Source organism: Thunnus thynnus, chromosome 24 (genome assembly GCF_963924715.1).
Source record: "Thunnus thynnus chromosome 24, fThuThy2.1, whole genome shotgun sequence".
Classification (NCBI taxonomy): Eukaryota; Metazoa; Chordata; class Actinopteri; order Scombriformes; family Scombridae; genus Thunnus; species Thunnus thynnus.
In genome coordinates this window covers 13,688,475-13,711,533 of record NC_089540.1, presented here as the reverse complement: position 1 = coordinate 13,711,533, position 23,059 = coordinate 13,688,475, and the positions used below count along the sequence as shown (strand labels likewise).

Here is a 23,059-nt window from a genome sequence, read left to right as displayed (position 1 = left end):
ACCCAAGAGAACATTTAATCCTTCTGCAGAAGATAATGCAGAAAAGCATGAAAATTCAGCTCAAAAATGTTTTCAATTTCTAACTCTAATCTCCAGAGGGTTGTATATATTTCAGCATTGTTCCTCGGAGACGGTTATTGCACATTAGGGCACACTCTGACTGAGTGAATAATGGACTAAAGGGATTGTGTCAAATTACATCGTTATGCAAAATGATACTGTGCATCTTTATTCCGACATGAACCTCTCTGCTTGTTTTTAAACCGTTCTTCCAAATCATAGCAGAAAGGCTTTCCTCTCGTTGAGCTAAAAATGGAACCACATGTGGAGTTATACATTAGAGAGTGTTGGCCATATGGGACTGAAGCTGGATATAGGAAGGTTTCTGTTGATGTGTGTATGTGTGTGTGTGTCTGGGCCTTAGTCCCAGATGTAGCAGCTCAACATGCACCTGGCATAAACAGTACATCCAGACTACAAACATTTACCCTTTTATCGAGACTCTCCTCTCTTGACCAGGTGGCTATGGTGTTTATTTAGCTTTGTTATGGGTCGAATATATTTTAGAAAGACTAATAATAAACATAAAATATGCTCAATTGTGGCGACCTGAGCAGGGTTAAGTCTATAGAAAAGTTGTGCTGACTTCAGTCTTGTCATGTGCAGAGAGATCTGTTGATAAAAAACAAAAACACAGTTTGGCTAGAAAAGGGCAGAAAAACATGGTGAGCAGTTGTTGGGCTTCAAATCAATGAACTACTACCAAGGTCTAGTTATATATTTTTTGGATGAAAATTTCAAGCTAACTGCAAAACCATTTTAATGGCTCTTGGGTTGGTAAAACTGTACCCCAAAATGCATTTTAAAATGGTTTTATTAACTTTTGTCAAGCTGTAGTATAAAAAGATTAGCTAGCCTAAATGAGAGCTTTAGTAAGAGCTCAAATTAGCCATCTTGGTCAGAACAATGGTTCAAAGAAGGAAATTGACTACTACAATCTCTTAATTAGCAGTTAGCTAAGTTACAAACTTAGCTCATTAGCTACTGGCTAGCTACAGAGACTCAAATTATAGCACCAAGATAATAGACAGCAACCTATATTACCTTTTAACAACTGCTACAATTGGTTTTAAAAGCTAGCTAGCTGCTAGTTAGCTACTGTGGCTGATATACATATATTCAGTAAAAACTATTATGTAAGGCTTTCAACTTGCAGCTTTTCAAAATCTTCTATGAATCTGAATGATAGTTATTTTGACTGCTATCATTTGGCCACCATGGGAATAAAAGAGTCTTTCATGTTCATGTTCACCGTGTCCTTAGTTGTACATGTATGACTGAATGCTGCACATGTAGCCTGTGTTTTGCTATCATTTATACATGCCAGGACTAATTTGTGCTCTGTGCAGAAGGACAGCGCGGTGCCTTTGAGAGCGCCCCTCCCTCCCTCTCTTTCACTCCCCCCTCCACCACCCACCCCCTCCCCCTCCTCCCTGCTCCCACATCTTGGCTCTAAGTGGGGTCGTGGTCGAGGTAGCGTAGTGATGCTTTTCATTAGCTAAGTGCAACTGGGGGAGAGGAGCACAGAGCCTTGATTTACTGGACCTGCTGTCTATAAGCCTACACACGCACAGAATCACCTACTCACCTCGTCTTCCATCCTCAGCTCTTAGACTGCTCGCTCTATCCCTTTATCCCCCCATTTTTTTCCCCCTCCATCTACTGTACATCCATTTTCCTTCCTGTCTCTCGCTGTCTTTCCCTTTTTGTCTCTCTACATAACTCTGCTCTCCATTTTCTCTCTCCGGCCTCTCCTGGGAGTCTCCTAACACGACATAGAGGACAAGGCTTGTGGGGTATTTTTTTTTTTTTTTCAGTTTTCTGTGTTGACTTGTCTTTTTTGATGGCTGCTTTTAGATGTGCAGCACAGATGTCCAAAGTTTTTTTTTTTTTTAGGAGTCAAAAACACAGCTTTTATTGAAGACCCACACCCTCAAAAGTGACTCAAAGTTTCCATTATTGAGAATAATAGTGATATTATTTAAAAAACATCTTGGCTGAGCAACTGTGATGATTTCAGCATGACAGATGTCTGGTTTTCTTCATGATAATGCAGGAAATTCTTGTTTTTTCTTGATTTTGGTGACACACTTAGTGACAAATGACCATTACTTTGGTGTACTTTGATGAACTCTACGTGGGCTCTGCCTCACCGTATTGTATTGACGAAATGCAAATTTCAGCTTTTCCCCTATATGCTCACATTCAATCCACATGATCAAGCTTTCATTGTCATGAAAAACATCAGCAGTGGATTTTTCCTGAAAAATTGTGATCTCCTGTAAGTTTTTAGAGCATTTGAACATGAATATTTTGATTGATTACTGTTATATTATATGATTACTGTAAAAAGTAAACATTTGTGGGAAAAAAAGAGCAGATTACTTTATCGTGAATGCTTTTTTTTTCTTGGCAAAAACAGGAACTTTTTGTTTAGGAGGCAAGTTATTTCATACCAGATGATAAAATCAGACATGGATGGTTAAGAGACTGATGGTATTCATTAGTGAATTGGCTTTGTGATTACATGGCTTATTGTGAGCTCTAGTAACATCTTTTAATCCCTGGAAAAGAAAAGTTTTTTTTAAAAATTAGAAACTATAAGGGTCATTTCCATTGTAGAACACACAGAGTAACTGTGATCTCTCTTTTTTCTCTTTGTTGATGACTCGCCATTTTAGCTGCTGAGGCACTTTTCCCTCTTTCCTTGAAAAAAAAAAAAAAAAAAAAAAGTTGAATCCCAGATGCTACATGGCAGACATCCAAGAAGCATTTGCACTCCTGTCATGGTGACACTCACTGTGAGTCTGTGAGCCAGGACATGTTTATACGTTTGTGTGCAAACTTGTGGTCGTATGTTTTCTTCTCTCTCTCTCTCTCTTTTTTTTTTTTTTTTTTTTTTTTTTTAAAGTCCCGCCTCATCCATCATTCTTTGACGGGACACGTTGACCCTAGTTGCCGTGGCAGCCAGGTAACCATGGCACCTGCCTGTGACACAGCTGGCTGCGTGTGACTGGTTTAGCCGGCGGCTTTCTGCCAGGTCATCTTTAACATCAGGGCTGCGGAGTGGCACCAAGGTGCTTCAGCCACTATTTATAAACCCAGATCAGTCCACACTGCAAAAGATGTCCACCGTAGCCATGTTTAGTCTCATTTTTTGGTCTGAAATTTTTCCTTTAAGCAGTTAAAACTCTTTCTCAGTAGTTGGAAATTACTTTTTCTAATTGTTCTGTGTTGTTTTTCTTAAATTTTTTATGTGTTTTTTTGTTTCTCCAGACATCAGTCAATATCTTGAATAAGACAGACTGAAGCAGGCTCCATTAGTATTTACAAAATGACAGATTTACAAACTCTAACAGATGTTTCCACTTGTCTAAAGAAAAAATAAAATATTCATGGATACTAATATGGGTGATTTTCATAGAAGGGTAGCTGGTAAAATGTTTTTATAGCCAATGGGAAGCTGCCAGTATCTCATATTTGGGCTCACCAACATTTTTACCAGATACAGCAGTATGCAAAGTCTCATAACACTGCAAACTAACATCTATATGGTATATTTCTTATCATTTTCCATATTGTTTTCCCTTCGGATTGCCTTCTGCACTGTCTCGCTTTGTCCTGTTTAATCTGTCCATCTCAGCGATCCTCCAATAACCGTGATGGATATCGATCAGCTCAGATTACATCCCCTCACTTTAATGAAACTGTGCTTTTGGAGAAACGTCTGCGGTCTGAGTGCGTTTAAACCTGAGCTGCTATTCAATATATCAACAAACTCGTAGCCATTCATGAGATAGATAGGAGAGTGTTTTGTAAAGTGGACTCATTTCATCAATTGTTAAATGAACAATTATTGATTAAAAGCTGTTGTCAATTAAGTCTTATACAGGAGTTATCAGCATGTCTGTAGCGTATTTGTCCAGTCATATTGTTTGTCTGAAGCTACCTGTTGTAATATTCTGTGTCTGGCTCTGTGCAGCCAAGGTCAGCCATGATTCCTCTCCGGAGCTTATAGAGAGTGTGTCACAGTGTGACAAAAGCCATTAAGATTTAGGGAGATAGGGGAGTGAAAACGCTGAGAAATACAATTTTATAAAAGCTTTGAGCCAAATTGACTGCGGCATATGGAGAGAAAAAAAAAAAAAAAAAGGGTTGGGGAGCTTCAGAAAGGAAGGAAAAAATGAGCTCAAACACAGCGAAGCTAAGGATTACAAGACTCTGAGTCTGGCCTTCATCAGTCAGCCACATCACACCTTCAGTCCTTTGTAGATGCAGATGTAGAACCAGTATTAATGATAAGATTAATAATGGTAGTAAGGGAAGTAGTATTAGTGGTAGTGAAGTTAACAGATGTGATGTTTTTTTGTGATGATTGCAAACTTTCTATGCGATGTAAGTGCAAACATGAATGTTCGACAGAGTAATGGTCATGATTTATTGGATATGTTGCTGCTAAATGGTTGTTATCCCTCCTGATTCATGATTTTTTTTTCCTGAATTACGATTAAAAATGTCCAGTGTTGCAATTCCAGCACAGTAGATACCCATTTATCTCAGAATATGGACAGAAAACACGCTTCAGAGAGAGGAAACCTATTGAATTACAAATGCTAGTACAACAGGAAAGCTGCAGGAGTTTGGCTTTCAGGGTCAGACTGTTCTGCTGAGATTTAAAGTTTATTGGTGGCAAAGTTGACAGTCCGAAAAATCAACGTAGCTGCAATAAAGTCTTCTGAAACCTTGCAGGAATAGCACATAATTGAAAGTCATCGCAGATAGCTCGTGCTAATTGTTCCTTGAGAGATCCATTCATTCCTTCCTTCAAGGTGACAGTTGGAACGAGGTGTCTGTTTTCAACCGAGAGCACCGAGATTTACAGTCCTGCAAAGCCAAACCCCAGGCTCGGCCCAGCTGCGCAAATACACAAAGGAAATGACATCATCGTTATGACTCACCGAGGATTTTGTTCAGACTGAGGGATAGTGAAGGGAAAAGAGAGCTCAGGATGAGGTGAGAGAGGACAGGAGTTTTAGAGAGATGTTGTTCTCCTTGGTCTGACTTTGAGCGACAAGAAGGAGACTGTCAGTAAAAGAAATAGAGGAGAAGAGCAGTTTTTTTTTAAATTAATTTACCCCCTGGAATAGTATCCAACTAACCCCACCCTGTCTAATCTCAAATCTAATCTATGATGCCAAGCAAGTGGGAATGAAAATGCATCAATCAGACTTAAAATTGTTACAGAAATGACTAAAACAATGACTTTTTTTTATATTTATATGAGATTTTCAGGCATTTTTATCAAGTTCAGCTGCTTTGTCGATTTAGGCACCTTCAAAGGGAATACTAGTGACCCAGTTACAGTATTCTTGGCTCCGCTCTCTCCAGGTTAGACTAATCAAATCACTGAGTAATGTTCAGCTGGTTGGAAAGAAAATCACATTTTAACACAGCGATGCTTTGAAAGTGTTGGAAATGTCACTACATGTCAGGAATAAATTAGATAAGTCATGGAATTAATTTTGCAAAGGTCTTTGGGGATTCTTTGTTGTTTGTTCTGCCAGCAACACACACACAAATCAACAGCAACGCCGCTTTCTTCATCATCATCATCATCGTCGTCGTCGTCGTCATCTGCATTTCAACCTCTTTTGCTTTTAGAAGAGACAGAAAATTGTCTGCAGGATTTCTTCCTCACAGCTCTTCTGCTCAGGTTTTGGTGCAGTTTCTAGAGCTGCCGTGCCCTCAGGCTGCTCTGAGAAATGTTCCAGCACCCTGAAGACACACATGTATACAGTACAGCACACACACACACACACACACACACACACACACACACATAGACACACGTACACAAATACACAAGCGTACATTATTCCTCGAGTTTTTGAGGTTGTTGGCTGCTGTGAGGCTTTTTTTCTCTCTCTCTCTTTCTCTCCTCCTCATCATTAATTAGTCATTTAATTAGAGAACTTCAAAGTGAAAACATCCTCTGCTGGTGGGCGGACTATGTCAGTGTGTGTGTGTGTGTGTATGCATGTAGAGGCTTGCAATATTGTGACACAAAATAATGTCAGTTATGAAAGATGTGAACGGATATCTGTAGCCTGCTTTAGCATGACAACAAAGCTATATTTAATGGTTTAATGTCATTTGCTTACAGACTGAAAATTCACTATATCATTACTTCGCCTTGTGTGCCATATTGACACTTTGTAGCAACTTAGGTCAGAAACTTTGCTTTAGAGAGTTATTGAGGGTGGTTGCAACTCAGGATTATCCATTTAGTCTATAAAATGTCAGAAAATATTACAAAATGACAGCTACAGTCTTTCAGAGTCCATGTTTACATCTTCACATTGCTTGCTTTGTTTGATCAACAGTCAAAAATTAAAAAATATTCCATTTACAATGATATAAAACAGATAAAAACAACAAAAGAAGCTGGAAACAGCTTAAAGCAATCAGTCTTTCATCCTAAAAAATGTATTTTTACATCACTTTATAACCTATCAGTTATGATAACAAAGCACTTTAAGGAAGGTGTTTTCCTCACACGTCTCAGCCAAAAAGGAAAAAAAAAAAAAGAAGAAGAAAAACATTTCATATAACAAAGACATAAGCGAAGCAGTCAACTGAAATTTAATGCCATCAAAGACTGAGATCAAAACGCCATGTGCAGACATAGACGAATATATCATTGCTGAATACCAAATGTGTTTCCATTGGCTGTGGACCTGCTGGCATACATTCAACTGACTCTCCCGTGATCTCTCTTCCTTCCTTCCTTCTTCCCACAGCCCGACGAGCTGGAGGGCGTCCACACACACACCTTCAAGCTAAAGCCATTCAAGAAGGCCAAGAGTTGTGATATATGCAAGCAGGCCATCACCAAGGAGGGCCTCATCTGCAAAGGTGAGTGTCGGGACGTTTTTGTTGAACTTTATAAAATCTGAGCAGATGGGAGATTAGACTGAGTGATTTGTGAGCAGACAGTGGCCGGGTTCAATTCCTGGACTGACAGAGAGAGCTATTCATCCATGAATATGTTCTCCTGATTCCTGCTCAGAGTGGGCTGGGGTCAGACACAACAGGCACTGAGCCAGCAGGCAGGCAAAGACTGCTGAGCAACTGGATAAAAAATAAAAATTACTCTCCCCTTTCATACACAGTGGTGGAAAGTACCTAAGTATATTCACACAAGTAATGTTCTTAAGTATAATTTTGAGGTACTTTTACCTTATTTGAGTATTTGTATGCTGCTTTATACTTGTACTCCAATACATTTCAGAAGGAAAACAAAGCAAAGCAGACACGTGAGTAGTTGCATATGAACTGTATGCACAGTACAGTATAAATAGTCACACAAACAAGGGAGATTGATGCACATCTCCAGACTTAGACAGCATGGATTTGAAGTTAGTCACCCTCCACTCTTAAACTTTTTATTCCATTACATTTATCTGACAGCTTACTTTTCAGATTTTACATAAAAGACATACTGTATGATAAGCTAATAAGATATAACACCTTGTTAAAGATTAAACCAGTGGTTCCTGTGTCCCATTTCAGATGTATACAAGTTCTTAGATGTTCCACCAGTATATTTTGGTAATATAAGTGCTACAATCAGTTTCTCAACTACCCAGTTTACCTGTTTATCTCCAAAAAATTGCCGTCATTGGCTGCCAGAAACATGAAGATGCCTCAGTTGTAAGAAGAGGATTCTTCCACAGGAAAGACATACACATGTATGTTAATCAGTTTAAAATATTTAAAGATCCCCTTCAGACATGTAGTAGGACATATAAAAAGACTCTGCCTGGAACAATGATATGCGTCTGATATGTGTTTTACCACAAAAAAATGTATGTGTACCACTTTTAAATCATTAAAATGGCATCCACTCCTTCTCCCTCATTAAAAATTCCAGATTCTATGCAAATATATTTAATTTCACAAGTTTAACTGCAGGACACAAGATGTCTCCTACTTCACTGTAAAGTCCATTCTCAGTGTTTGTGCACCGGAGGCTTCAAGTTTCCACATCACGCTTGTGTAAGTTGAATATTGGACCAAGATTAGCTTCCAAACTAGTTGTGATGTCACAAATCCTGCTCATATGCCCCGCCCCTTAAAATCTGATTTTCAATGAGCACAGAGAAACTTTCCACTTTCAGCAGATGAATGTGAAAACAGCCTTCTGGTGTCAAACTCTGCACATACATCATTCTGCACAGTGAAGCTCAAACAGTAGAAGAAAAACATATTTTTGAGTGGAGGGTGACTTTAACTTCAAATCCACTCTGTCTAAGTCTGGAGATGTGCATCCATCTCCCTTGTTTTGTGTGACTATTTATACTGTACCGTGCATACAGTACATATGCAGCTATACACGTGTCTGCTGTTTCTGCTTTAGTTTGTTTCCCCTCTTCATCCCTCCCTTTAAGCCCCTTCCTCCCCCTCTTCCTCCACAATCCAGTCACATGTTTTTCGACTCTAATTTTAGAAGAACTAAAGGTTTTTATTGTCACTCCAAGAAAAGTCCAGGGGAAATTAACATTAGAGGACTCCCGGGCAGCCTCACATTTTCTCTCTTCCTTTCTTCTCTCACACACTTTCACCCAGTCTCCCTTTCTTTTATTTCCTTTTTTCTCTTTTACACTACAAACACAGCGTCTTTAGCAGAAGCCGAGTTGACAAACACACAGAAGCCCAGCAGTAGGAGATCGAGCCTGTATAGAGCTTTGGCGGAGGATTTGCTGTTAAAATTAGCATGGCTGCTGCTGCTGCATTAGCCTAGATAAGAGGGAAAAGAGGGAAAGAGGGGTGAGGGGTGGAGGGGATGGAGGGGGTGGCAGAGCGAGGCGGAAAAGGAGAGAAAATTGGGGTATAGGGGGATTTGGAGATAGACATGGAAAACAAAGGAAGGAGAGTGCAAAGGGGAGCACAGGAGAATTACTTTCCCTTTCATCCCTCTTTTGTTCATTCATCCTCGATATTAAAATACAGTAGAGTGCAATGAGCTCTTCTTGCCAAATGGTAAATCTTTAAGTCATCCAGCTAAAAGCCTAAAACTGCTTCCTGAAGTCCTACAGTAGCAGTTATCAGCAGAAATGATATTTTTTCCCCCTATACTGTCAGTTCACAAGCTAAACGTCTGGATACAAGCTCATCCGAGCATCCTTCCTATCCTTTATGGTTACCAGGAAGTGTTGCTAGGCGCCTGACAAAAGGCCACATCGCTAGAGGGCTTGTGGCCAAGAGATAAGATGTGGCAATGTGCACTCTTTTTGAGACATGTCTGTATGTTGAAAGATGTACACAGGTAAAAGTAGAACAAACTGTGGCCTCATGAAATCAGCAAAATGACCTTGTCCCCCTTCTAATACACCATCACCTGTGTTTGGTGTTTCTGGTTCAGTCTTTGCATGTTTCTTTTCCTTTTTTTCTGAGGTGAAGCAGTGCGAGGATACACTTGTGCCTCCTGTGGATAAGTGGGACTCATTAACAGTGTATAAAACCACATGATGGTAATGATTCCCCCTGGTGCCTGCATGGATCAGCTCCAGGTTTCCAAGAACATTTTAAAGAAAACCATAATGAAACAATTGTAGTTATTTGCACAAACAGAAGAACTGAGGAATACCACTCTTGCTTGTATTTTTTTAAGGATTTAATGATGGACTTACTTCATGACAGACTTTTATTGGTTATCCTTCACATTCCTACATAGCCTCTGTTTCTACTTAACCTTCAAGAAGAGTGTCTCTTACAAAGTGTTTTGCAGTGGTAAAACTTGTTTTAAGGATCCATATCTGGTTTTATTTTTTATTTTTTACATGATATAATATGACATTTACTACCAATGTTTTTTTCACTCGTTATTCCTTGAATACAAGGTGGAAACTCTTGCACACTGTCTCCTTTACTGCTGGTATATTTATTGACAAGGTTTAGGTCTACACAGGCTTCATCAGGTATATGAATAAGCATCACAACAGTTTGAGAAAATATGTTTCTTTACATAATGAGAATGTTTTCTCAGGGTTTTCCGTTCACCTAATTATTGTGGTCCTCTGATTGGTTTTATAGGCTGAAACTTTATCAATAAATATACTAGCAGCAAGTTGTGCTGCCCTCCGATGCACCTGTCACACATTCAGGTCAATTATTTGAAATTGGTGATTAGTTATTCATGCAGTGTTAAGCAACTGAATAACAAGCAATACCCAACTGAAACCTCTTGGATGAAGTTAAGGAAAGATTTTTCTGATAGTTAATTAACAAACTGTTTGTAATACAGTCCATTGTTAAGGTCTAACCTGCAGGGAGGTGTGCTCTACCACACAAGACATCATGATAACTGTTGTCAGCAAACTGGCACAAAAAACTTAGAAAGAGGCAGAAACACTTTGATGGTTATGCAGCACTGATTTATTTATACACAGCTGAATCACAGGGGCACCCGAAGATTCATATACTGTACATATGATGTGCTTTAGTTTGGTCTTTTAATCTATGAAGGAGGCACGCTCTTGCCAAAACTGTATCCACATTACTGCAAAAAAAGTTTTTGTGCTTATTCGCTTATAATGTTGTAGCATACGTAACAAATTAGTTTGTCATGCATGTGAAACAGAGGCTGCTTTTGGTGCAAGACGAAATTTAAGCGGAATCTGCAATAACGTGCAATATAATATGATTTTATCTAATCTAATTTAACAAAAATGTCACTTCGCTTTATTCCCACCAACATTGCCATTGAACATAAATCACCGATGTAGACGAGTTGCTTTTGAATCAAAGAAAAGAAAAACCCATCAAAATAGCCTTAAATCACAGTTGGTTTCAACCACATCTCACGGTCTTCATCAGCAAATAGAGTTTCCTCGGTTGTAATGGAGACGGCTCAAATGTCATGTGGAGCTTCGGGTCAGGTGATGACAGGTCGTAACACAAGGGCGTCGTTGTCCTGACGACAACTGATGAAGACCGTGAGATGTGACTAAATGCTGCTGAGTGGACTTTGTCAGACAACTATTTCCAAAGTCAAGAATGAGCTGTCAAGCTCAAAGAACATATGTTTTAGTACACTGACCTGTAGAAGGCTGTAGAGAATAATGCTTCACACATTTTTAAAAATAGGTTTTCCTGTAGACACTAGTCTTAAGACAAGGCAACCACTGTACAGCATTTATTTAAATATAGTTTTAATGAAGTCCACACCCGTCATTGGTTTGGACAGCTGTCTCTCTGATTGGGCAAACAAATATTCACTTAACACTTACCATTTCCAAATAATTAACAATTAGCAGTTCATGCACAAAACGGACAAGTAATCCATTTATCACTTTTACACACAGGTTTGCCTTCAATAACCAAAGTGTGTTTTTCTAACAGTCTGCTGCTCCTTAAGACCACCCAGAACATTCACTCACCCCTCCATGCACCACTTCTCCCACCTCACCGTCACTTCTCCCTTGTTCACTTGTTCTGCTCACACATCAGAAACACATTTACACACACACACACCACCTGGGGACCACCTAGGTTGACAGCGAGGCAGCAGGTGTGGGGGGTCAGGGGTCGTACCTGCTCAGACATCAAAACATGGCCCTTTCATGCCTGGAGGTCGACGTAGTCTTCCTCTGATGATGACACAAATATTTCAATTAAACCTCTTATTAGAAGCGTATTTGCTTATTATATATGCCTTACATAATTTACACAAAGTTTTTAATTACCATCATTTATTCTAACGCCTCTATCTCAAGGTTTAAAATGAGCTCCAGCATCTGAAGTGAAAGCTGAAATACTTAAGTATAAACATACCCTGTGCAGTGCAGCACATGTGTTGGATGTTTGCTTTATTCGGCCACTTGGGGGCAGCACCACAGCATGTTAGCATCAGGATTAGAGCTGACCTTGTTGCAGTTTTCCTTTGCAGTACATTCAGCAGCAGGCACTTTCATTCTTGAGTAAAATGCATGAATATTTTCTCTTCTCTCTTCTCTGCTTTGAGCTTCATTTTTTCTGAGAAACTGAGAGAAACATCAAGGTTTTCTATAACGGTGACTGTTTCTTTCTGAGCTCTTTACATGCAAAATAGGTGTTTACTCTTACTCATACATTAACCTCATGTGGAGAGTGTATGTGTATGTGTGTTTTTGGACTACCCAATTATATTTCTCAATCAATAATTCTTGTATTTTCTCTCTCTGTAAAAGCTAATCCTGTCTCTCTTCTTTCAGCGTGCCGGCTGTCCTGCCATAAAAAATGTGAAGTTAAGGTAAGAGACGGATTATTTTTCACTCCTTAATCATTAGTTAATTATTACTTGTTTGCATCACTTATGCATCATACAGTATGTAGAAATGGCGACACGTGCGCAACACTTACATACTGTGGAGGCATATAAAGTTGATTACACAAAGATAAAACTTTTGCCTGATATCAGACAGAATTGTCAGCTTGACTCAGTGGAGTTGGCGGATTCAAAGGTCTGGATCCAGGCAAATAAAACTTGACTTTGATCCTTTTTATTATTATTCAAAATCAAACCAAAATAGAGCCACATTTGGCTCGAGGTGTCCATATTTTGTCTAAAAACATCCATATAAGACACAGATGTTAAACCAGGCAGTTTTATCTCTAGTCAGTGAATCACCATGTCTAGACAAGCATTAGGACTGCATGAAAAAATGCAGCCCTATCATTCATTTCAATTATGCCTGCGACAAAAAAATGCAGGTTCTTCCAGTAAAAAAAAAAAAAGTCGATCCTGGCTCAAAATTTTGCGACAAATCAATGTCACGTCATTCAGAAATGCACTGTGTTGGCTGGTCAAATTCATTCAAGCTCACATTACTGGTTGATTGCTTGAATCTTGTAGTTCTTGCAATTATCAGGATGGATAGATAAAATAATTGTTGTCACAAAAACTTACCAGAATTGTAAAATCTTGTCCCGTGTATTTTAAACCATTGTGGAATGTGTTGGCAGCTGACAAGTCTTCAAACTCTAGCATCTATTACTCAATCTGACCTCCTTGGATTGTATTTATCGTCTCATCGGTACCTGAAAAAACACACCCACACCAGCACAACTCATAGGGGATTTTTTTAAAAACAGGGCTGTTTTTGGTGTTAACGCTCAGTCCACCTCTTGCATTACTCGTCTCGAGCTCGACTGAACCTCTTTAGGCGAGTTTGCAGCATTTGATCTGACCTGGTAAATGCACATTTATTCATTTATTTGCAGAAAAAGAAAGAGGAACATTCATATCCTGACCCACAGGGTGTTTGAAAACAAAATTCTGAAAACTAAATAATGTGAGACCTTCACAAGAGGAAGTAAAACCATGTGGTGCGAGCTTCCCCCTGTTTCAAATCCCATATTCCACATTTCCACCTCCTCAAACGCACACTCTGTCCACATTTGATCCCAATCTGCAGTGGAAAAGGGGAAGAATGCATGGAGAGAGTAAATGAAAAGGAAGGAATGGAGGAATGAATGACAGAGGGAAGTGAGGGGAAAGGGCGGAGGGGAAGCACGGAACAAGGCTATTCTTAGTGGTTTTAGTTGTGACTCTTTGGTAGAAATGTTGGTCTCCTCTTCTTCGCTCTCCGGCCTGCCCCAGTTCTTACCTCCTCTCGCTTTCCCCCAAAACATCCCCAAAGCCATCCCCCCCTCTACCCAAATATTACTATAGGAACAAAAGCTTTGTGTTCCCAAAACATCCAAGGAAAAATCTGCCTCTAAAACCTCTAAAACCAGGCAAAGTCATTTGTGGTGGCAATTGGGGGAATAATCAGGATAGCCAGAGTCATGAGTCATTCATTCTGGTGGTGACAGACATTGGGCAGGAAATGTTTTGAAGGAGAAGGAGGAGTTAGAGGTGTGTGTGTGAGAGAGAGTGGAGAAAAATGGTATAGTAGATAGATGGAAATGCTTTTGGTAAATTTGGCTAAAAACGAGAGCTTTGGCATGACTTCCCCTAACTTGTATTCGCTAATGTGCTAATTCCTAAATTTGGTTTACTCGAGACCAAACATTTATGTTGGCTTTATCCAGCGAAATGACCCTCACATAAAAATAAACAGGACACCGTGTGGCACTGGCATGCCCATTGTTTCAGGCCATAAAATTGCGGAAAAGCAAAGACTTTTAGTAAATACGAGTGTGGATTCAGGCGGACATCGACGCTTTCTTCGGCTGACTCCATGCTGACCTTGAACCGTAAACTTGTCAGGAAGCACAATGAGGTTGTCGCCAGCGGTTTGCAGTTCGCCAGACTTGAAGATGGCTGCTGTGCTGCACTGATTTCATTTTATGTGTTTATTATTTCAAGCTGCCGCAACTTCCCTTTTTATGCTGCACTAACCAGGACATTAAAAGACAATTGTTTGAATGTTTTAATGGGAGTGTTATTATATTTTATGCAGCGTCTCTGTGTTTTTATGACATTTTAATAGGGTCTCTACTGCTTTTAATGAGGGTGTGATGAAGGTAAATGTTTTTAACATATGATGTGAGACAATATGTGTGATTTATTATATTAAGTGTCTGCACCATAAGTGTCTGCACCATAAGTGTCAACACCGTTTTAATTTGTTTATATTTTTGACTGACATGCTACATACTGAAGTCATTTTACCAAAATTTAAGATGGACAAAGGGAATGAAGAGTGGGTGATGAGCTGATAATTACTTAATGATTTAGATGGTGTAAAATTGTAAAACGTTCCAATAATGATACTGAAAAATAATTTTATTCAAAGTACAATCAAGACCAAGGTAATGAGGAGTTTTAATGATGTTAGTAGGAATTTACATTCAACAATTACACAATTTTATACATGCGTTTTTAAAAGTTGATTCAAATATTTAGTAGACTCATATCTTTATCTCTAGAAATGTGGTGAAATGTTTGAACAGCATGTAGACCAATTCATTTATGGATAGATAAAAGCTAGGATGAAATATAATTGAACATCTTGAATCTTGAATATATACTGTAAAATGCAAGAAAAATAATATAAATATGAGGAAAATAATAATGATATTAAACAAATTTAGATGTAACAAGTAAAAGAGGCAGTAGACTGAGATCTGACATTGTGCTTTAAAAATATACCAAAAAGAGAGAGAATTAAGGGACATTCACTGATCTTGGTGACCAGAGAAATTGCAACATCAACAAATCTCTGGCATCTGAAAGAGGCTGTAATTGACATTAAGTGGTACTGTTTATCACCCTACTAAATCTTGTAATAATACAGCTTTTTCAGTTAGTTAGCTTGAGAACATAAATGTCTTTCTCAACGTCCAATTGGAAACGTGGGAAAGTTAGTTTCTGAAGCAGTATGACTAATTTCGCCTGGGCATTAAAACAAGCTAACGTATGACACCTTTAAAGGCCATATACTATATTGTCATCGTCTCTGTAATCTTGCTGTCAGTGGAACGATTAGCGATACTGTCTGTTTCCCTTTTCTGAGCCTCATTCTGCAAAACTTTAAAAATCTGCAACCGCATGTGGTTCAATCAGTAACTTTTAAAAGCTTATGAAAATGTCTGCGCAGAACATCCAAAAGACAGATGCACAGTAATGTGCCTTGATGAGGAACAGCTAATAGTTTCTGGCTACCCTTCATTTTCTGTTTTCCTTTCAATTCAACCGCAACCATCTCAGTGTGGACGCCTGTTATTGGAGCCTAGAAGACCCTTTAGATCGGCGACAGATGCGTTCTTGTCCCACAGAGTATTGGAGACAGACTTTGGTGACCATCATGTTGTTGTTATGGGTGTCTATAGAGAGGTTTGTCGGGACAGGGGTGTTGTGGCTGGGAGATTTCCCCAAATCCATCAAAATTACTGGTCAAATGAGCGGTGGGTTGGAGACAGAGGCTCTCTGTTAGATAGACTTGCTGGGAAATACTTTTGTAATAAATCAGATGCACCAGACTTTCTACTATATTGTAACTGACTTTTAGAGCCACTGGTGTTTCTATAGGCTCTGGGCATGTGAAAATCAAACATGACTCAGTCCAAATGTTTTTAAGGGCTCTGAGTTCTGCCCTTTATTTTGATTATATATGTGGTACGTTTTGTAATAACTTTAATACTCTGTAAATGATTTAAAACTTGCAATCGGGTTGTTTTTCCATATCTTGTAACACAAGTTTAAAAAAAACTTTTTGGACTGTTATTTATTTGTGGAAAATGAAACCTTACATTTGCTAGACTGTCAAAAAAAATGGTTTCACATTTACTTTTCAACAAGCCAATAAGGGTCACTTTTTTGGTTGAAGGCTGAAAACAAAGCAACTGTATGTCTTGTGACAGGTTGATACAGTACTATACCTTCTCAGGTTGTTTTATTTGTAGGATTTTGAGACCTTAAGAGGAGAAAATATCTAATATGTTACAAGAAAAAAGAAAAAAATGGTAAAATAAGTTCTAAAAAAGTAAGTAATACACATAATTTTGTGTTTGTTTGGTATCAGTATCATTGCGAGGGTCTGCGAAGTCCTCATGACGTCATTTTGCCGACTGCATCGACATTGCCATTTAGTTTTTTTCAGCCACTGCTGTTGAATTTAAAGCCTTTTACCTGCAGTTCATGTCCAGCACAGCACAGTCCAACCTAATAGCATACTATTAGCATGCATGAGTGCAAGTATGTGTGTTTTCTTGTGTTGACCGGATAGCACAGCGTCTGTAAGCTCTCTGTTCTCTCTCACCCTGCATGGAAACAAGCCCTCATTATTCCTTATGATTTATCCCTGCCATGTCTTGGAGGAGCCTCCTGGAATGCTGCTGCAGTGGTTTGTGCTGTTTGATGGGCTGGCGGGTTGGAAGACACAGGCGAGGTTTGGCAGGGAAAGGTAGGGGTAGAGTGGAATGATGGGAAGGGGTTGGACAAGACGAGTCAGAGCGCAAGAAGTTTGAATATTTCTCATGTAAACAACAATCCTGGAGAGTGCTTTTGTCTTGCCTTGGCTTCGTTTTATATAAAATGCTGCTTACATGTTTGTGCTTTTTTACAAAATACAGTGCGGTCCTGTCTGACATGCCATGTGTGCTGCTGCTGCAATGCTACCTCACCCTCAAGACAAATTTGTTTGGAAAACCTTGGAGTACCAATGCAAGTTAAGGGAAATGTGACAGTGCAGGTATTTCTGTTTTGTCTTGCCTTTAAAATAAACCAGTTTACATCTTGTGAGTTCAGTTTTTTCGCTTTGAGATTGGAAGACATCCACAGAGAATTAACTAGATTGTACACTGAAAACCAGTTCCCCTCCCGAAATCCCCTCATCCCCTGAGAAACTGCTTGAAGATGTTATGGATTTCAGTTCTGTAGCTGCACTTATTTCTTATTTCTCATCTCAAATTTTCTGATTTTGGACAATAATTCAACTTGGTTTTCCACTTTGAAAGTCTGTAGCAAAGACCAGAGACAGTAAGCCATGTGTTTGTCCAATCAGGTGTAGGTCTACTTGAGGTTCGGTCTGTCTTAAGCAAATTTTCCAATGGCAAGACCAAAAGATTCCACTGACAGACATTATGCAAGACAACTTGTATTCTGTTCTTATATTAACAATACAAGTCAAAGGCCAAGACCTGCAGGAAAGCAGATTCATAACGATTCCTGACATTTAACCCACCCAGGTTCCTCTCCAAACTGTCTCTTTAACTGGAGCCTCCCTGTACAGTACTCTGTCAACCAAAACTCAAAGTGAACTAAAACAATCTCACGAGTTGTTTACTTATCACTTTTGTCAGCTGGAGCTGAACAAAGCGGCCTCTCTATCGGGCTTTTCCACTTCCTGTAGTTGTATAGTAGATGTTCGCAGTTCGGAGCGGCAACAGGGGTGAAACAGGACGACTAGGAAATGAGTCACGGTTGCAGTCCGTGACAATAACAGAGGGTTTTCAACACATTAAAGGAGCATATTCCTGTTGATTAAGTCTGGTTTTAAAAAATCAATTTTCTGATTCAAATCGATCGTCATTTTAATGATCCGATATCGATTCATAAAATCCCGAGATTGATCTTTTAATATATGCCTTTACCTGTGCATGTGTGAAGCTTTAACGACATCAGTCTTGCGTTGCCAGCCTTTGGTTCTTCGTGCAACAAGATCTGGCCGTGTAAGAGACTAGTGAACCTCAGTTCAATCAAAAAAAAAATGGCGGCAGCTGCTCCACTGAGGGCACTGCCGAGCCTAGAGGCAGATGTCGCGTCCTTTCACTACATTTACCCTGTTGAAATGTACACATTGCAGTACTTGATTTATCACCTGTGACCATACAGATACAAATACACATACAATCCTAGCATGCCAACTAAAAGTAATAACACACTTGTGTCCACGACGCGTACCGTCTCTGCACCGCACCCTCTGCACTAAAGAAAGCACTTGTACTAATTTTATCTGGTCACTCAATCCTCACTGACTGTAGAGGCTGTAGAGTTGCACAATGTTGTGTTGACTGCTGTAGTGTGTTGGTCATGTTTAACAAAAAGAACATTAATGTAACTGCGTTGGGGTCGATTATTAATGGAAACATCAATATTTTTTAATAATGCACCAGGTCAGAGGGTTCCTTGTACAATTTACAGCCTTACTTCTGTGAGAATCTCTTTAATATCCAAGCAAAATTGGTATTGTAAATGAAATATCCCTAACAGAATTGATATTGGATCGAATCGGAAATCGAATCGAATTGGGACCTTGTGAATTGGAGTCGATTCAGGAAATCTGTCAGTGAGAGAGCATTTTCTTCTGCAATCAGAATATTCTTATGCATTGTTCATAGTAGTCTTTGCATTCTCCAGTTTGTCAACTGGTGGGAGGGCAAAGCAGCTGGTTATTTTACCTCATTGTGAAATAACAAAGGAAAGATCTGTTAATAGCCTCAAGCTTTGGAAGTGCACCCTTGTCTTAAAGCTGCTGAGGTCTTGAAGCAGATTCTGCAACCCCGTCACATACTGAATTTCTATTTTTAGAAGATCTAATAATTCCTTTGTCATGCAAAAGAAAATCCAGGGGATATTATTGCTGTGAGATGACTCAGACGGTCCCGTTTCATCTCTGCTGGCCCAAAGTCTGTCGGGCTGAGGTAACTGCTTATGTAACATGAGCACTGATGTGCAAGAAGCAGCTATGGAACGATGCTCTGTCAGACTCAGACACTGATATCATCAAATTTTACCACCATCCTTTCTTTACTGTTACAAAGTGACTTTTAAGCAGATTTGTTTGTTTTTCAGTCCATTCATGCACATTCCAAACTCAACTAAGACTGACTTTAACTAAGCTGCGCCTCCTCTTTGCAGAATTTTGAGGTCAAGGGTTTTGAGGTCTTGGTTTTAATCCCAGCATCCTAACATTTTAATCCACATTCTAACATGTGTGGATGTGTGAAAACTGGATGAGGCCTTTAATTAGACCTCTGGTAAATGACATGGTCCATAAACTGCTACTCAGAGGCACTTTAATATTTCAAGAGGCCTGGTTGCAACTCCATTTTACCACCTACCATATAACTTGTTACTATTTCTGTAACTCAGCATGTGTTGGTTTGTGTGGACATAATGTGGATTTATTTGTAGAAAGAGAATATTGGAAGTTAAACTTGAAACCAAACCTGGCTGACAAAGAGGAGGATGCCATCAAAACGCTAAAGAATGGGATTGTTACAACTGTTTTGAAGTCCAATTGAAATTAAATTGCCATTTTTTTCATGCTATAGCATACCGATCTAATTTGTATTACATGTCCTGTGCTTTTTGAGAGAAAACCTGTAGCCAAAGGGAAGAAATTCATGTTTATATATTTTTTGGTTTCATGGTGTGCCCTGTCTTGTCCTGCACCTTAGCTTGCTTAGTGAGCTACCAAACAAACATTCAACATGGTCACTGCTAAGAACACTTTGCAGGCTAAATAGCTAATTAGCTAGCCAGCTGCAGCACATTGAACAACAAAACTAAGACCCCATTTACATCATGTATTAACATGCAATCTGCATCTGGATATCCTGTCTGGATAAGGAATGCCAGGTGTAAATGCACTCAGAAAACATTGTGATTGGATTGAGCTTGGATCAGGACCAAAGCACATCTGGAGGTGGCTCGCATTGTGATTGGATGTCATCCAGATGTAAATGTAATCCATACAGGCTAAATATGCAATCAATGGCCAAAAACATACAGCATCTGCAAATTTTCAAGATCATTAGATGCTAAATGTTGTGGTCCTTTTTCTTTAGTACCACTGTCTGTCATTGGCTTGTGGCACAAGTTTGTTTACGTTTCTTGGTGTCCCTGCTGGCTCAGCTGTCAATCAAACATGCAAGTAAGAGAAAGAACTGGGATGGATTGCACCAACTGGTCTTTACTATGTCTGGTCCTTACTGCTAAGTCTGTTTTTGTTAAGACCAGACTTTGGAATGGACTTTACGTCGGTTGCACCAAACTTAAGCCTAGTCTTCACTATGTCTGGTCTTAACATGTGTTGCTAGGATATATTGTTAACAATCTCCCACTGTCTTGCTAATCTGTAGCTGATCATTTCTAATTTGTGTCAACATTATGGAGGATCCAAAAAAAAAGAAGAAAAGGCAATTTCACAGACATTGTGATAAGAAAATTAATAGAGCTGTACGGCCAGCACATGAAAACGCTGACTGCCAAGCAGTCCAACGTAATAACAAATAAGAAGAAGCAGTCTTGGAGAGAAATAACGGAGGCCATAACTGATTGTTCAGACTCAGGCAGCCTTCGCTCCTGACTAGGTGTATTTACGCCCGGTCTTAGCAAGAAAGCTTAAGCCTAGATGGTGCAACTGGCATAACTATTAGGTTGGACACCAAGTTACGACTGACTCAGTTTAAGACCAGGCGTAAACCCTGTTGGTGCAACTGGCCCCTGGTGTTTCTGGTGAGTCCTGAGTTCAGTCAGAAGCTCAACTGAACTAACTCACACAAACATGGAGCGAGCTGGCTTTCAGCTAAAGTACAGCTGGTACATCGGGTGTTTGGGGTGAATAAAAATTTCACTTTCTGTCTGAACACGCAGCGAGGCTTGAAGGCTAAAGAAGCATTTCAGTATACAGATACAGTATATCCCCTATGTCACCTTTTTTTCTTACTTTCAATATTTAAAACACTATTAAGAACGAATTTAAAAAAATCTTTGACTGTAATAAAGGAAGACAAATTGTTATTTCAGTTGGACTTTAAATTCACTTACATGACTCATTTTTAACTGTGTTTCAGAGGCTTTTCCCCCTCAAAGGTTCTCCTTTTTTATCTGTTCTATCTTCCAAAGGGAGAAAGTGGAGCAAGACCAAAAACACAGTAAGACGTGCATAGAAGCAGGGGTGAAGAGCGTTCAAGAATGTTGGCATGGAAAAGAGAGTAACTATCCAAGCATGAAAGTGAAAAAGGTAGAACGAGAGAGAGAGAGAGGTTGGGGGGGGGGTGCAGAAAATGATGGGACACACACACGTGCACACACACACACACATTCGCAAGAGCCGAGCCTCCCCATTCCTCTGCAGTCGTTCACAGAGGCAAGTCTGTTTCCCTGGCGCAAACACGTCACATCAAAGAGCCATCACACCACATCTCCATAGCGACGCCCTTCAGCGGTATAGATGCAGCACGGTAGTCGGGAGATAGCTTTGGCAGACAAACGGTACGGGCGGCCTAATAACCGGGTGCTAGCAGATGACTGATGGCCCAATTTACCTAAGTCCTCGTCTGGAGGTCAACAGCTAAGTTCACAACAAGTGTGTAAAACCAGGTGGGAGATTGGCTAATATTTTCCTCTGAAGTATTTTTTTTTAAATAAGGATCTCGGGGTATCTGTTGACATCAAGTTTTTGCTCTCAAGGCAATGTGCATATGCATCCTTATAGATAGCAGCTGTCAACAGGCACAGACACAGCCATACAGCTTTTCTCCATCTCCAAGATGAATTTGTGCAAGAAAGTTTGTTTTCATTTTTCAATCATAAAAATGTGACAATAAATGCACAAGAAAACAGCATTTTGAGAGGATTTGCTGTTTACCTGTATATTGCTTGGGGAGTACACTATACATATACCGGACATATACATATACATAATAGAATTCTGCATATACATATATGAATAGTATAAATATACATCGTGTATATACATCCATATTAAAATGAAGATGTTATTATGTATGTAAATATGTAAAAATCTGCAGAAAGATGTATCTGCATTACTGTTAAAAATGTTGTAAATTACAAGCATTTAAAGTATGAATGGAAATCTTGGAAAATGGGAAACTTTTTCTACGTTTTTATGTAGGAATAATGTTTTCTTTATCTAAGTATATAAACATGGAAAATGTAGCTTGAAGTTTGAGGTTGAGAACATATTAACAGTGCACGGAAAGATACACCTACACTTTAAGAAATGTCCCTACGTAGTCAGTTTTGTTAGTAACTGAGACCTTTTACAGTTTTGGTGCAGTAAGAGTTTTTTTTCAATGCACATCATGTATTTTCCTGAAAACATGTTTTCTGTGAAGTTATTTTTCTGTGAAAAACAGATATAAATATCCTGCACTGGTAGATTTTTCACTTGTTTTGAATTAATTGTATGAAGTGATAAGATGTTTAAAGTGCAAAAAAAAAGAGAGACAAAGTTATTCTTTCTCTCTCTTTCCCATTCTCTCACTCACTCACTCTCTCTCTGTCAAGCCTGTGTCAACAGCTACATAGAAGGTTGTGAGGAAAAGGAGGGAGGAGAAAAGAGAGAGAGAGGGAAATAGACAGACAGAGTGGGTTAGCAGAGGGAGGGATACAGAGGGATACAGTTACTGTCTGCCCCCGGACAGCTTTTGCTCTCTCGTTTTGGGTACCGGAATCGTAAGGAGCTCCAAGCCACTTTCTCAGCCTTATATAGCGTGTTTCGAAATTTCTTGGCAGTTGACAGGAGGAACCAAAGCCAGC

The 23,059-nt window shown here is 39.4% G+C and overlaps 1 protein-coding gene across 8 annotated transcripts in view; it reads left to right on the top strand.

The window, feature by feature from the left end:
• tns1a (tensin 1a) overlaps window positions 1-23,059 on the top strand; it is a 98,775-nt gene that overhangs the window by 15,595 nt on the left and 60,121 nt on the right. For all 8 annotated transcript variants that reach the window (XM_067583600.1, XM_067583597.1, XM_067583598.1 and 5 more), the window contains exons 2-3: window positions 6,861-6,975; window positions 12,315-12,352. In XM_067583600.1, the coding sequence (XP_067439701.1) occupies window positions 6,861-6,975; window positions 12,315-12,352 (153 nt within the window). The remainder of the gene's footprint in view (window positions 1-6,860; window positions 6,976-12,314; window positions 12,353-23,059) is intronic.